Source organism: Limanda limanda, chromosome 4 (assembly GCF_963576545.1).
Source record: "Limanda limanda chromosome 4, fLimLim1.1, whole genome shotgun sequence".
NCBI classification, from domain to species: domain Eukaryota; kingdom Metazoa; phylum Chordata; class Actinopteri; order Pleuronectiformes; family Pleuronectidae; genus Limanda; species Limanda limanda.
In genome coordinates, this window is record NC_083639.1 from 21472885 (window position 1) to 21486234 (window position 13350).

The window sequence follows — 13350 nt, forward strand, 5'->3', positions numbered from 1 at the left end:
TGAACTTTTGATTGACAAATTTGACTTTTTTATTTACTGACAGTCAAGTGACAGCTAAGTACACAGTTGTGTATCTTTCCAAAATGAAATGCTAATGCCTTAATGCTAATTCCTAGTTTGCATTTGCTGGTGAACACTGGAGCAAAAATAGACTGACTCTTGTGTGTGAGGTTGGGATCTGTCCATGGAAAAGAGATTATTTCCAATCATCTTACACTGAAAAAGTGCTCCTGTGTACATACCCAGTGATGCATTCATATAAAACAGAATTTTAAGTTTAATCCTCTGGACATTTTCAAGGCATCTGTAGATAGAGGTTTGCAGCAGTGCAGCTTATATATCTCCTCACAATACAGAGTGGAACAGACAGTTTCCTGGGATTTATCCTGGTGTACTAAGGTGTAACACACATTAACACATTTAGAAATACCCCCACGTTTCACCCACTGTTCCTCTTCATAATTCTATTATTGGCCGCCAGTGGCATTCAGGAAACAATGTAAATCTAATCAGGCATCACATTAAAGGGAAATAAGTCCCGTTGGAATTACATTAAGTGAATTCCAACATGCTGAAATGTAGAACACATGATTGCATGTGTTAACTGCTGCTCACCATAATGCCGGAGTGGAATACATCAGCATATTTAACGCCAGCAATAATCCCAGTTCAACAGTCTTTATGGAGACTTTAAAAATTCATATATCTTTTAGATAAGATAAAAAACACCAGAAAGCGAATGAGGAGGTGAATTTTTAACCTCGTGCAAAAACAGAACAAACGATCTCTACTTTTTGTCCTACAAAGTCATGTAGATAATGAGGTTCTAAATCAGCACCAATTATCAGGAAACCACAGTGTTTGCCTTCTGAGCGATTGAAATATAGCATAGCATACACCTGTCACACTAACGTGACTGCCGCCTGTGTGACAGGAGTCGTCTCAAGTTTCATTTGAAATCAAAGCTAATAAACTTCCAGTGTGGTTAGGGAGACGCACAGGCGCAGCCCATCATGTGGGAAATATAGACAGCAGCTGAACGATTTGCTGCATATAAATCTGTAAAATGTGTCGACGTGCGAATATGTGACTTAACCCAGAACGTTTCCCTCTCTCTCTCCTTTTTTCTCTGCACAGTGGGATTCCATTAATGAGATGGACGAGTACTTCAGTCCCATCCACACGTACCAGGTGTGTAAGGCTTTCAGTGTGCAGTGGGGTTGAATGTTTTATTAAAATTGATTATTGTATCAACTTAAGTGAAATATAATGTAGGACTTTGGTCCCAGGGAAACTATGGTAACAGCATGATTAATCAGTTCACTGTTTAATTATAGCACTTATAATAGAGCTTCACTGAAAAGTTGATTCAGTCATCTGTTGACTTAACAAATTCACTCCTACAGTCCTATTTGTAAGCAGAAATGTGCATCAAGTTTTCATATTTGCTGGATTTCATAGTTCTGTAGAATTTTACTTGACTCTTTGACTGGTAAAAAGTTATCAACCTAATGTTGAAAATAATCTGAGTGATTTATAATGGAAAAACAATGACTGTGGTTGTATCTAAATTAATTCCAAAGCTTTCTCCAATAACGGTGATGGGGAAAACACACAATTGATTATAATGACTTACATAAAATTATGGTTTAATTTTGATGACTTGACTCACAATCATACATAAATAAATAGAATTTGACTGTGAAAACCTGACAAAAGACAGAAGAAATTACCATATTTGAACTCAACTAAGACCCAGACACTTGCCTAAGTGAACACGAGGCCATTCAAATAAATTAACTGCTCATTAGAATGAGGCATACAGTAAGTCACCGTTTTGAAATAGAAACCGGAGTAGTTGTTTTTTCACTTTTAGGAAAAAGGTATCCACTTTTCCACATGTAGCATATTTAATGCCTCTGTTTTGTGCTTGTTTTTATTGATGTTGTTGCTGCAGCTGCTGATTATAACAGTTTCTCCGAATCAGGTCTGTAATGTGATGAGTCCGAGCCAGAACAACTGGCTGAGGACGATCTGGATCCCCCGGGAGGGAGCCAGGAGGATCTACATTGAGCTCAAGTTCACTCTGAGAGACTGCAACAGCATGCCTGGAGTCCTGGGCACCTGCAAGGTGACGCTCACACACTCAGGGAAGGGAGGGGTTCAAAATGACCTTTGACCATAATTAAGCAAGTGCAAATTTTGCTTTATAGACATTTGTGACATTTAGGGAGTTTTATATACTGTGCTCATTTTATCTCAAAAGTCACAAACTGAGAAATGTTGAGCCCGTAGCTAAAAGGGTGTTTGACTAAATATAGACCTGATGGGCACAGAGGAAATGTTTTCTGAATCAGAAAATATTAGCAGCATTGTGAGTGGATTTATGGTTCACTTCACTTGGAAGTTACATATTTCTCTGTGTTGTGGTTAATGGGCATCTTTAAATTTGGCTTAGATTGCAAGGCACAACTTCCTGTCACAGGACAAATCTGCAGATTGCATGCTTGGATAGTTAAAGCTATATGCGTAATTTCAACATTACAGAGTGTCTCTCTCCATAATGTGATCCATTATGAGCATCTTTCCAGATTAGTAAAACTTTTGTGACTTTCTCTGACAAGAAACTAAACTTCACACTGAGCTAAAAAAAAAACTCGGAGGCCAAGATAAATTAAAAAAAGAATTTTAACATCCTTATCCATTTCAAATTAAGTCCCTCTGGATGGGATTTAAATTACTGGAGGAACAAAATCACCTCATCTCCCCCTGAGAAATAAATCCAGTCCAAATGAGGCCTCTTGTAATGAACACATTTGCGTTCTCAAACGAGCCCTCCTTGTTCCACAGGAAACCTTCAACATGTACTACTACGAGTCTGACAGAGCGGTGGGCTCGGCCATACGGGAGAACCAGTTCGTTAAGATCGACACCATCGCTGCTGATGAGAGCTTCACAGGCGTGGACCTGGGAGTCCGCAGGCTAAAACTCAACACTGAGGTATGTACTACAACGGAAAAAAACAAAAAAACATGGCAAGAAACGCTGACTGATACAACAAGAAAGTATCAGTCCTGGCTCTTTGAAGCAATATCTGACTTAGGATACAAGATTTATTCCAATTCGTAGCACGTCCATATCCACAGCCCTGGAGATCCTCTACCAGTGTTGTCACTAAAACAGTTTTGTGCTCAGTTCTGCAGATTTGTAAAAGAATACAAACAGCAGGGCTCACGTCAGCATCATGGGAGATGATCTGATTTTGAGAACAGCTTTGCATTTAATAAATATGAATTATGGCATTTATCTACATATTTACAGAATTACCAACAAATCTCTTTTAAATAACGCAAAACAATGATAAATAGACTACACAAAGTGTTGTGTCTGTGTCCAAAGCCTGATCTTATTCCTCTGCAGCACAGAGTTCCATCATCGTCCTACAAGTTATTAAAAGTCATGAATGAGCATCACTGTTGCTCCACCTGACATGAAAATACTGTGGTTTATTTTCACTGAGTCTGACACACACAACCCTGCTGCCAGTGTGCAGGTGTCAAACATTGAAACATCCTCAACAGAAAAAGTCTCCAGCAGCACCATAGCATCTTGTTTTAGCAACAAAGACTAAGAGCTACATTTTCCAGCTGTTTTAGGAATTGATGAAGCCTTTGTTGATAGAAAATAATGATTGATTGGCATGAGGTCAAGATTTAACACAAAAGAAAGTTTAGTGCAGATGTTCAAATGCAGCATTCCAAGTGTATCTAGTAACTTTAATGACTAATCCTGATCTTCCGTTGTTGTTCTGAACCTGGAGTGACCGGCTCCTCCACACGGTTCAGTCGCAGATTCTCTGGCCCAAACATATTTGGTTAAATAATGGTCATCTCTCTGTGACTTGCAGCTCAACTTTGAAAACACAGTTTGAGTTGCATGTTCCTTGTATTGTTTAATAGTTTTTTTTTGCATTAGTAGTGCAGAAAAGACTAGTGGATAAAGAAAATCTCAGCCTAACTTGAAACCAAACAGAACTTTGCCTTTTCAACCGTCCACAGTATAATTTTTAAATTCATTCAAGACATTAACTGTATATATACATACAAATGTATATTCAGTGTATGTGCATTTATGCATAAATCAATACATGACTATCTCTGTATCTGTCTTGTCTTTTCTCCATGATTAACACATCCCCATAACATAACAGTTTGAACAGATTTAGGTCCCCACAACATGAGTAATACCCAGAGCCCCCCTCCACTACACACACACGTACAGTGTATGTACAGCTTTATATCTTATCTATATTCCTTTAAATACTATAGATAATGATGCACAGTTAAAATGTGAAAGACTGTCTGTCAGATTAAATATTCACCTGTTCTCCTGTACCCAGTTACAGACAAAAATTCTTGTTCTGTTATATTTTCAGTTGTCCACCACTGTGTTCTTTAAGATCAATGAATTTCAACAAGTGTGTGTGATAAGTGTCGCACTTGGCTTCTTGTGGAGAAGTTACACAAAATGAGCTGAAAACATTGTGTTTCTACTAAGCCGGTAAATGTTAGCACAGACACTTTAAATGGCAACTGTTGACTCTGATTACACAGCATATGTTTAATTCCTGCCAATTACCTGAAATAGCAACAAAACACATCACTATAATAGTCTGTAGCTGTTTAATTAGCACATAGTTGAAAATCTATTCAATCCATCATCCCACATTGTAAACAAAGCTGCTAATTAGGATGTAGTAATGATGTCTCAGCACTGCTACTTTAAATAAAATAGATCTTTCTGTACATCAGTAAACAGAAGAGATAAAAATTCCATCGTGTGAAGATGAAACAGTGTCGTGTCCAGGAAATCCTCAGCTGAGCTCAGTCTGTCCCTTCCTTCTGCCACTGATGTCACCTCACACAGTGTTAACACAAACTGAATCAATCCATCGCAAATTAATCACTACAATATAACTACAGAGGGAGAAGGTCATGTGCTTGGAACCACTTAAGGCTCACTTAAACCAGTATTTAAAGAAACACTGGATCTTTTTTTTCTATCTTTAAATAGCAGCTTCAAAATGGATTTGCTGGTTCGCTGATTTGGAATAAGGAGAATGTTTCCTCTTTCATTTCCATTAATTACCCTGAATGTCTGTTATGTCTGAAGGTACATCCATACTACAACCCTAACCCTATTTAAAAATGGTGTTTTCAGACTAAAACAATCTCCATCCACACAAACGTTTCAGAACTGTTTCACTTTCAATTCCATTCCATACTAAGAAGCCTGTAAACGCTCATCACACAAGCACTCACCTGCAGTACGAATAAGTGTACACAGAAATTGCTCAAATAATATCTCATCTCCTACACATGTAAGCAGTTGTACCATTGTAAAATACAGAATCTTTCTACAGAACCTTAAAGTTTCACTGAGTCAAAAACATATCTACTTTGATCCAGTAGATCATCAGATCATGCATGGCCTCTTAATAAGTCCAATCTGCTCTGATTCGTCAGCTGACCAACTCTTTTGTGATTGGTCAGTTGGTATATCCTCGCCAGTGGCCAGAGGCATAAGGTTTTCAGGTTGTCCGTCCATCCATCTGTCTATCCGTCCATCCCATTCCCAGGAAATCGATATCTCAATAATGCCAAAATTCATGCAATTTCTTAAAATTTGGTACAAATATTTACTTGGACTTAAGGATGTACTGATTTGATTTTGATGGTCGAATATCAAAGGTCACTCAAACCTCTGAAAAACATGTTTTGCCTTGTGAATGTAATATCTCAGGTACACCATAGGGAATTCTTTCAACTCTGGGGCACATGTTCACTTGGACTCACTGATTAACTGATATGATTTTGGAGGTCGAAAGTCAGGGTGGCCTCAAAAATCATGTTTTTAGCATCTTGAATGTGATATTTTAACACCAACTTGAGGGAAAAGGTCTTCAACTTTTGATCGGTTGCAACTTGAACTAAAAAAGATATATTGAATTTTAGTAGTCAAAGGTAAAGGTCCCAGTGACCTTATAATAATCTGGAAAAAAAATGATGAGAAATATGTACACGGAAACTGCAGTGGTTGGCCGAGGCATACAAGGCGTTAGTTCTAGTGTGGAGCATGTTTAGGAAATGTCATGCTCTGTCACCATGGTAAACAAATTCTAGCTAATATTGCCAGTAGGTTGCAGTGTTACATATTAAATTTGTCGCAGGTTTCTTGGTGGAACAGTGGAGCAGTGTTTTATACCAGGGCCTTTCTGCAGTTACAATTAGAGTTTCAGATTAGATTAGATGAACAATACTGTGTACATTTATGAACAGACTTCATCAGCCTGACAATAATCAATCAAGACATACCTTCCTGTCTTAATTGCAGGTTGCCTCAGAGTCAATTAGAAACGACTACACCACTTCCTACTCCCAGCTGTCACCCAATCGGATGTTTTTTAGTCTTGATGCCAAAAATAGATTTCCTTACATTTGCAGATGCTTCCACAACAAAATAACAAAATGATTACTTGAATCAGTTCCTGGGTGTGAACAAGACAGTCAAGTGTGATATAATATTTTACCAAATAAAAACAAGCACACAAAAAATGTAATAACATCCATGTTCCCAGGTTGTTGTTTGCAGTGGAGCAGTTGATTAATGACTGCTGCCAAGGAACAACACCAACACCAGTCCAGAGATTAAATTAAGGCTGTGTTCACACTGTTCTACCTGTTTGTTTTAGCACCTGTGTTTGAGCTTTTAGGAAGAAGAAGTGATAGAGCTCTCTGAACTCCTGTAAGTTGTCTTGTAAAACCTAAAGGGAGGCTTCTTAAATCAATGTGTCCTGTGTATTATTTACTGTGTACAGAAGTGACAGTATGTACCGAGTGAACACTTGTTAATTCACCGCAGGTGCTGAACATAAAAAAGACAGAACAGAACAATAACTTTTCTTCTTAAACTTAAATTAGATATAAAATAGTGTAAAGTACAGCCTTGTGTCCCCTTTAGAGTATTGTCATGAGTTGTGAGCTGTTCCACATGCCAGTTGTGTAACAATTAAATGTATCAAAGTATTTTAAAAGAAAAATCAATGGTTTAATTAGGGGTGGGTAATCATGAGAAGTCTGCAGCCGTTTTCTGACATGAACTCCAGAGGATGTCCGCACAATTAGGTGCAACATTTCTCCGGAGTTTCGCCTTTACACATGAACAACACAGCACGAGATTCCCTGCTCAAACAAAACAACACTAAATCTACTGAGGAGAAGGGTGGAGCAGCAGGCAGGGGCTGTCCTGAGATTCTCTGTAGTACATTTCATGTCTGAAAGCAGCTTAAAGGGATAGTGCACCCAAAATTTCAATTCACTTACTATCCACAATGCCAACGGAGGGGTGGGTGAAGGTTTGAAGTCCACAAAACACTTTTGGAGACTCAGGGGTAAACAGTGTTGCAGCCAAATCCAATACAACTGAAGTCAATGGGGACCAATTCTACACACGTAATAAAAACAACATTGTTGTCATCCAAGTTTCTGGAAGCCCATAGATTAAAATTTTACTAAAATCGGTGTCATGTACACCGTGTTTTGAGAAAGAACTAACAATAGCTCCAGTTACTGAATCAGTAACTAGGAGGAGGATCACAGGATATTAAGGTTTCAAAAGGAAACATCTTGAAGTGGACTTTCAAAACGTCTGTAGCCTGCTCCTCATCTTTGTTTGAATGTAGCAAACTTTATTAGCCACTGTTAGAACACCCCTACACATCCTTATCTCTTGTGGACTATCAGCATTATAGGTAATATGAGCACCAGGTTTTCAATAGGAGCAGTGAATGAATAGAGAAAAGACAATGGTCTCTAGTTTCATTAGGGTCATCACTGGTCCAGCAGTGTTGAAGCAGTGTACTAAGAATCACTGCATAATGACTCTGTTTTCCTTCGACTGGGCTCAAGTGTAATTTCATGCCAAAGCAAGTCCCAAAATCACTGGGCATCATTTGAGCTATTGCACTGAACCCGCCTCACTGCAGACAGGGTCTAGTGGAGCCACAAAAACCAGAGTCTATCACACAATGAAATTTGACTTTGTACTACTGTTGGCTTTGTGGCAGCACATGAATGGAGACTTTAATGCTTTCCTACATTCCTATTATAGCCATGACATTGCTCCTTGATCACTCGCTCACAGCTTCACTCTGTTAAATAGTGTACACCCTCAGAACAAGCAGAGACGTGAACACACGCACAATACTGTATCTAATATTGTGTGTTATTGTCTAAAGGAACGTGAGATGAAGTGACCTCTGCTCCTCTCTCCTCACAGGTGCGGGGGGTGGGCCCTCTGAGCAGACGAGGCTTCTACCTTGCCTTCCAGGACATCGGCGCCTGCATCGCCCTCACCTCGGTGCGGGTGTACTACAAGCGCTGCGTGGGTGTGAGCCGCAACCTGGCAGTGTTCACCGACGTGGTGACGGGTGCCGACTCGTCCTCCCTGGTGGAGGTCAGGGGTCAGTGTGTGGACCATGCAGAGGAGAGGGATACCCCAAAGATGTACTGCAGCGCTGAAGGGGAATGGCTGGTGCCCATCGGGAGGTGTGTGTGCTCCGCTGGATTCGAGGAGCACAGAGACTCGTGTGTGGGTGAGTTAACGTCCCCCGGTGCCTTTGTGCTGTTTCAGCTGGTTTTCTTTGTGGTTGTGCAAAAGCTGTAATATGAACTTTGGTACAGTTTGTGGTGTAAAGGCAAAGAGGGTTGACCTCAGGACTTCAAATTCACTCAATCCACATGCTGATTTCGGGAACCATCAAGGAAATGATAAAATGGGTGATAAATATAGATGATCCTTACAGTTATGCCAGATGATTTAGAAACCATGATTTGTGTAAGTAAAAAAGAAGGTAGAGGTGTTTTCTGCTCGTGTCCTGCTTCACGTATTTGGCAGTTTCTCACAGACAGTGATGACAGTCGAGGTCCAGTGTTGCAGATTTGACTACTGGCTGGGGACAGACCTCAGAGCTCGTTGAACACAAATTATCTCATGTTCCTTTATCGGAAAAAAATGGACATCAATTAAGCCTGGGTAATTTCTCCTGTGAAAAGGAGAGTGAGTGGATGTAACAGTAGATGGAGAGCAGCACAAAGTGTAAAATCTCTACAGAGGGCAAAGAGGTGAACTTGAGCTGAGCTGTTGCTCTGCTCTGAAACCTGAATAATAACAGAGTTACAGTCAGACTGGATGGTTGCTGTAGCCTACAGTATGTAATAGAATTGTACATCCAGCCCCTTTGTAAAATCCTGTCTGTCTTTGCAAGTCTATTAATCACCAAATGTTTCAGCTCTCAAAAGTCATCCTTTCAGTTTGAATAGAAGACAGGGTTGACCTTACTGGAGTCTCTCTGTACTTCCAACTGTTTCTTCTCAGTGGTTGACCTTGGTCAGATTATACTCCTTCCCACAATACGGCACACACCAGTACACCTAGTTTAAACAGTGTTATCAGCATAGACAATCTTTAAGTTATTTCTCATTCTATAAAACATTTTACATAAGATAGACATATGAAATTAATTAGCCCGTAATTAGCCTGTATAAGGTTTCATTTTCATAATAATAATAATAAGAAGAAACTGTCCTTATACAAAATAGGTAGTTTACAATTAAGCCACAACACAGTCATGACTACAGAAACTATAGAGAAGGCAGAATATTTTATTTAATGAATAAAAAGGCTGCAATAAAATAATATACGCAGCATAGGCTACAGAACTTTTTCTTTCCGAACAGCTGTTACAGCCACGCAGAGCCAGTCAAGAGCTGTCTAAGGCAGCAGCAAGTGGACACGGATAAATCAGGTTCTACCTGTTTGAACACAGACAGTGACTGACAGACAGGCTACATGACAGACGAGGGAGACACTCCAGTAGTGTTGGCGTCACATGACAGAGAGAGAGAAATCCCAGAGCTTTAGCGTCAGGTGAGGAAGAGCTGTGGCCCTAAGAGCTCAATTCAATGAACTCCATAATCTGTGCCCAGTGTTGTAAAGTGGTCCGGTAAATGTCATTAGAGTTTCCCTGCTCTGTGCTGCAGCGGCTCATTTCCAATAAGTCTAAATATATTACAAAAATAGAAGTGGGTGTATTATTCAATTTGGGCCAGTCATTTAGGGGCCCTTTGGAAGATGGGGCCCGTTTCATTGAAACTAGTGAAACTTTAACTGTACGTCTGAGTGTGAGGAGAGGGTCTACACACCACCTCATAACAGCACTGACATGTTGTTAGAGGATGTAAACAGACGGGGGTATTGGTTGCTGCACAGTAATCGTTCCTTCTGTCCACAATGCCACAAACAAATCCCTCCTGAAAGCAATTTTGAAAGCGATGAGGGACAAAATTCGCGGCCCTCAGTCTGGGAGCAAAAAAAAGCACAGAAGTTCAGCCGAAGATAATGCAAGGATTCAACAGCCTGAGTTAGACAAATCATATAGATATGTTCCGCTTGCACTTCTTATCTCTGGTCTCATCTCTCTGCAACGGCTGAGCCAGGCAGAGGAAAGTACGACAACAACCGCTCAGCAAATGGAAGGAAGCTTTTTCAGAGATTTGTTTTGTAGTGTTGAGGCTCCTGAGTGGCTCAACATCCACACACTGCACCAGACATGATTTTCAGTTTTTCGAAAAAAAAAGTAAATTATTAGAACAAAGATAGAAAAAATATTGAAAAATTGTTTGCTGAAGCTGTTTATAAGATCTCCTCAAACGTATATTTGTTTCAGTCAAAATAATGTTCTATCTCATGTTGCAAGTGGTTACTTTCAATTTTAATATGTGCTACTGTGTTCAATGGAGTACTAGGGCCATGTTAATTTTTTTAGAATAAAGTCCTAATATTACTATAATAAAATTACAATATCAGGCTGTGTGTAATTTTAAAGGAGAATATACTTCAGTTTTACAAATAACATAATACTTAATCTTTTGACTCATCAGCACGACATTATCGTAATTATCAGGACTCTGTAAAGACTGTGAAAAAAGCTATGTCCATTCAGATGAAGAACCACACAGACTATTTTTTAATATAATGTAGTTTCATAATGAGAGATTGGACGGAGTGAAACTTAGACGAGCATGGATTCCCCCCACTGCTTATTTCCTTTGATATTCCCTCTCAATTATGATTTTAGTCTCTTAATATTACAAATTCATTCTCGAAATATTTTTCCTCGATATGGCCCTAAAAAGTTGTTGTAATGCATTTCATGCCTAAACAAGAATAAAAGAAACAACAACTTTATAAACACAAATAAACCAAGTTAAAATAACTTTCAGAGGCAATATAGTTTTTGAATGGTGAAGAGCTTCATTTATTAACAGCAGGAGGTGGTTGGTGTGGAGAGTGTTTCACATCCTCTGTCCGGTTTGTGGTTTAGACCACAGAGACAGTTCAGTCAAGGTCAGTAAAAGATGGAGGTTTTGTTAAATGTTGATAACAGGTTGTGTCTGAAGTCGCTGTGAACTGTTTCTGTTTTTAAACAGACAGGACCTATCACTGACCAAGCGACTGAATACAACCATAAAACAAGTTAATAATGCTGCAGTCTGTGAATATTTTACTACAAATTCACACAACAAGTTTTCAGTCAACATTATATTTATGTTAATATGGATTAATTTGCGTCTGTCTAAACACTTAAACTAACATATTTTCATTACAGATATTCTTCCAGCAAAACATAATAAATACCAAACTGTAGAGACGTTGCTTGTGCTGGTTGGTGCATGGCCAGAAAAACAGTCCAGAGTTTAAAAGAAATCCATGTCCGATGTTTGTCTGGTTTGATAAAAGCAGCATAATCTGGCTCCACTCGGCTCGGGATGTTGGGAACTTCTGGGTACACTGTGGCTGATGTTTTACCCAATCTGTCATCCTTTTTTCCTCAACAGCAAAAATGATCTTGTACGCATCAGAGTTTCTCATTTATTTAACTATGTGGAAGTTTTCGTCTGAGCTCCAGCATCAGCAGAAATGACAGGAGCCTTCGAAACAACACTTGAATTTGTAAATTTCTAACCTTTCTACTCAATCAAAAAGTCTGTTTGAAGCTCTGCGGCTCTGGCTCATGTTAGAAAAAGATATTAAATGAAGTGAAGAAGTTCAAGGTCCGGTCAAAAGCTCTAATATTTTTCTTGAGTCGGTAAATACTGAGAAAATAGCCGTGTGTCTAACTGAGCTCTTCTCTCGTTCCGCTACAATGAATAATGAGTGAGACGTTTGAAATGCAAAGATTCTTGATCCTCTCTTTCTCTCTCTCTCTTTTAAACACTTTGTTTGTTTTTGCCTCTTTTGATTTTTTCACAGGGTTTTGAAGGGCTGACCTCATTCAGAGACCCGTGCATATTCCAGGTTGCCATGGGTTACTGTAATTAAAACCTATTAATCACGGAGCGATGGATAATTAAACGCTAAAAGCAGTTTGTCAGCTAAACGAGCCGAACGAGACACGCAACACCGGTTTGCCTGCACCCCCCCACCCTTTCCTCCTCCTCCCAACACCTACACTCACACAAATACACACACACGTACACACTCACAAATCGCTTCTTGTGTCTTATGAGTCTGAGGCCAGTGGCGAACACCCTCTAGCTTCAACTGTGAGAGTTCCTCGTCAAAATGTGTGTAAAAGTGTATGAAGTGGAGGGGTGTGTGTGTGTGTGTGTGTGTGTGTGTGTGTGTGTGTGTGTGTGTGTGTGTGTGTGTGTGTGTGTGTGTGTGTGTGTGTGTGTGTGTGTGTGTGTGTGTGTGTGTGTGTGTGTGTGTGTGTGTGTGTGTGTGTGTGTGTGTCCGGTTCAAAGGGGCCACTCACTGCCTGTCTATAATTAGCAGCAGGCAATTAGTATCAGCAGAGAAATGCAAAACAGAGCCTGTAAAGAAGGCGGAGAAAAGAAAAATCACCTTGAGTCATATTTTGTTTATGGAGCTGCTTTCATCCACACTTTAAGCCAGATTTAAGTGTAACACTCTAATATAAGTTATATGAGGTTATCGAGATAGGGTCTTTTATGGGGGGAGAAACATAAAAGCATCCGAAAACAGAATTAATTTGCTTTATGATGATTCTCACCAGGAGGTGATGTTTTTGCCATGTATTTTATTTACTATTACATCACCACAGCCTGAGCAGAAAGGGAATCTGCAGTGGAAGGAAAATAAAACTCTTCAATATATCTTACGCCGACGTCTCGTCTCTTCCGGCACCAAACTGGGTCGCCGTGCTAATTCACCCTTGCCAAAGCCAGCCACAGTCACGCACACACGAGACCAGACGAGACGCAGAGA

At 39.7% G+C, this 13350-nt stretch overlaps 1 protein-coding gene across 1 annotated transcript in view; it reads left to right on the forward strand.

The window, feature by feature from the left end:
• Positions 1-13350, forward strand: part of epha8 (eph receptor A8) — a 101564-nt gene that overhangs the window by 44569 nt on the left and 43645 nt on the right. The window contains exons 3-6 of the mRNA XM_061069411.1: positions 1138-1191; positions 1988-2131; positions 2851-3000; positions 8338-8653. Of these exons, the coding sequence (XP_060925394.1) occupies positions 1138-1191; positions 1988-2131; positions 2851-3000; positions 8338-8653 (664 nt within the window). The remainder of the gene's footprint in view (positions 1-1137; positions 1192-1987; positions 2132-2850; positions 3001-8337; positions 8654-13350) is intronic.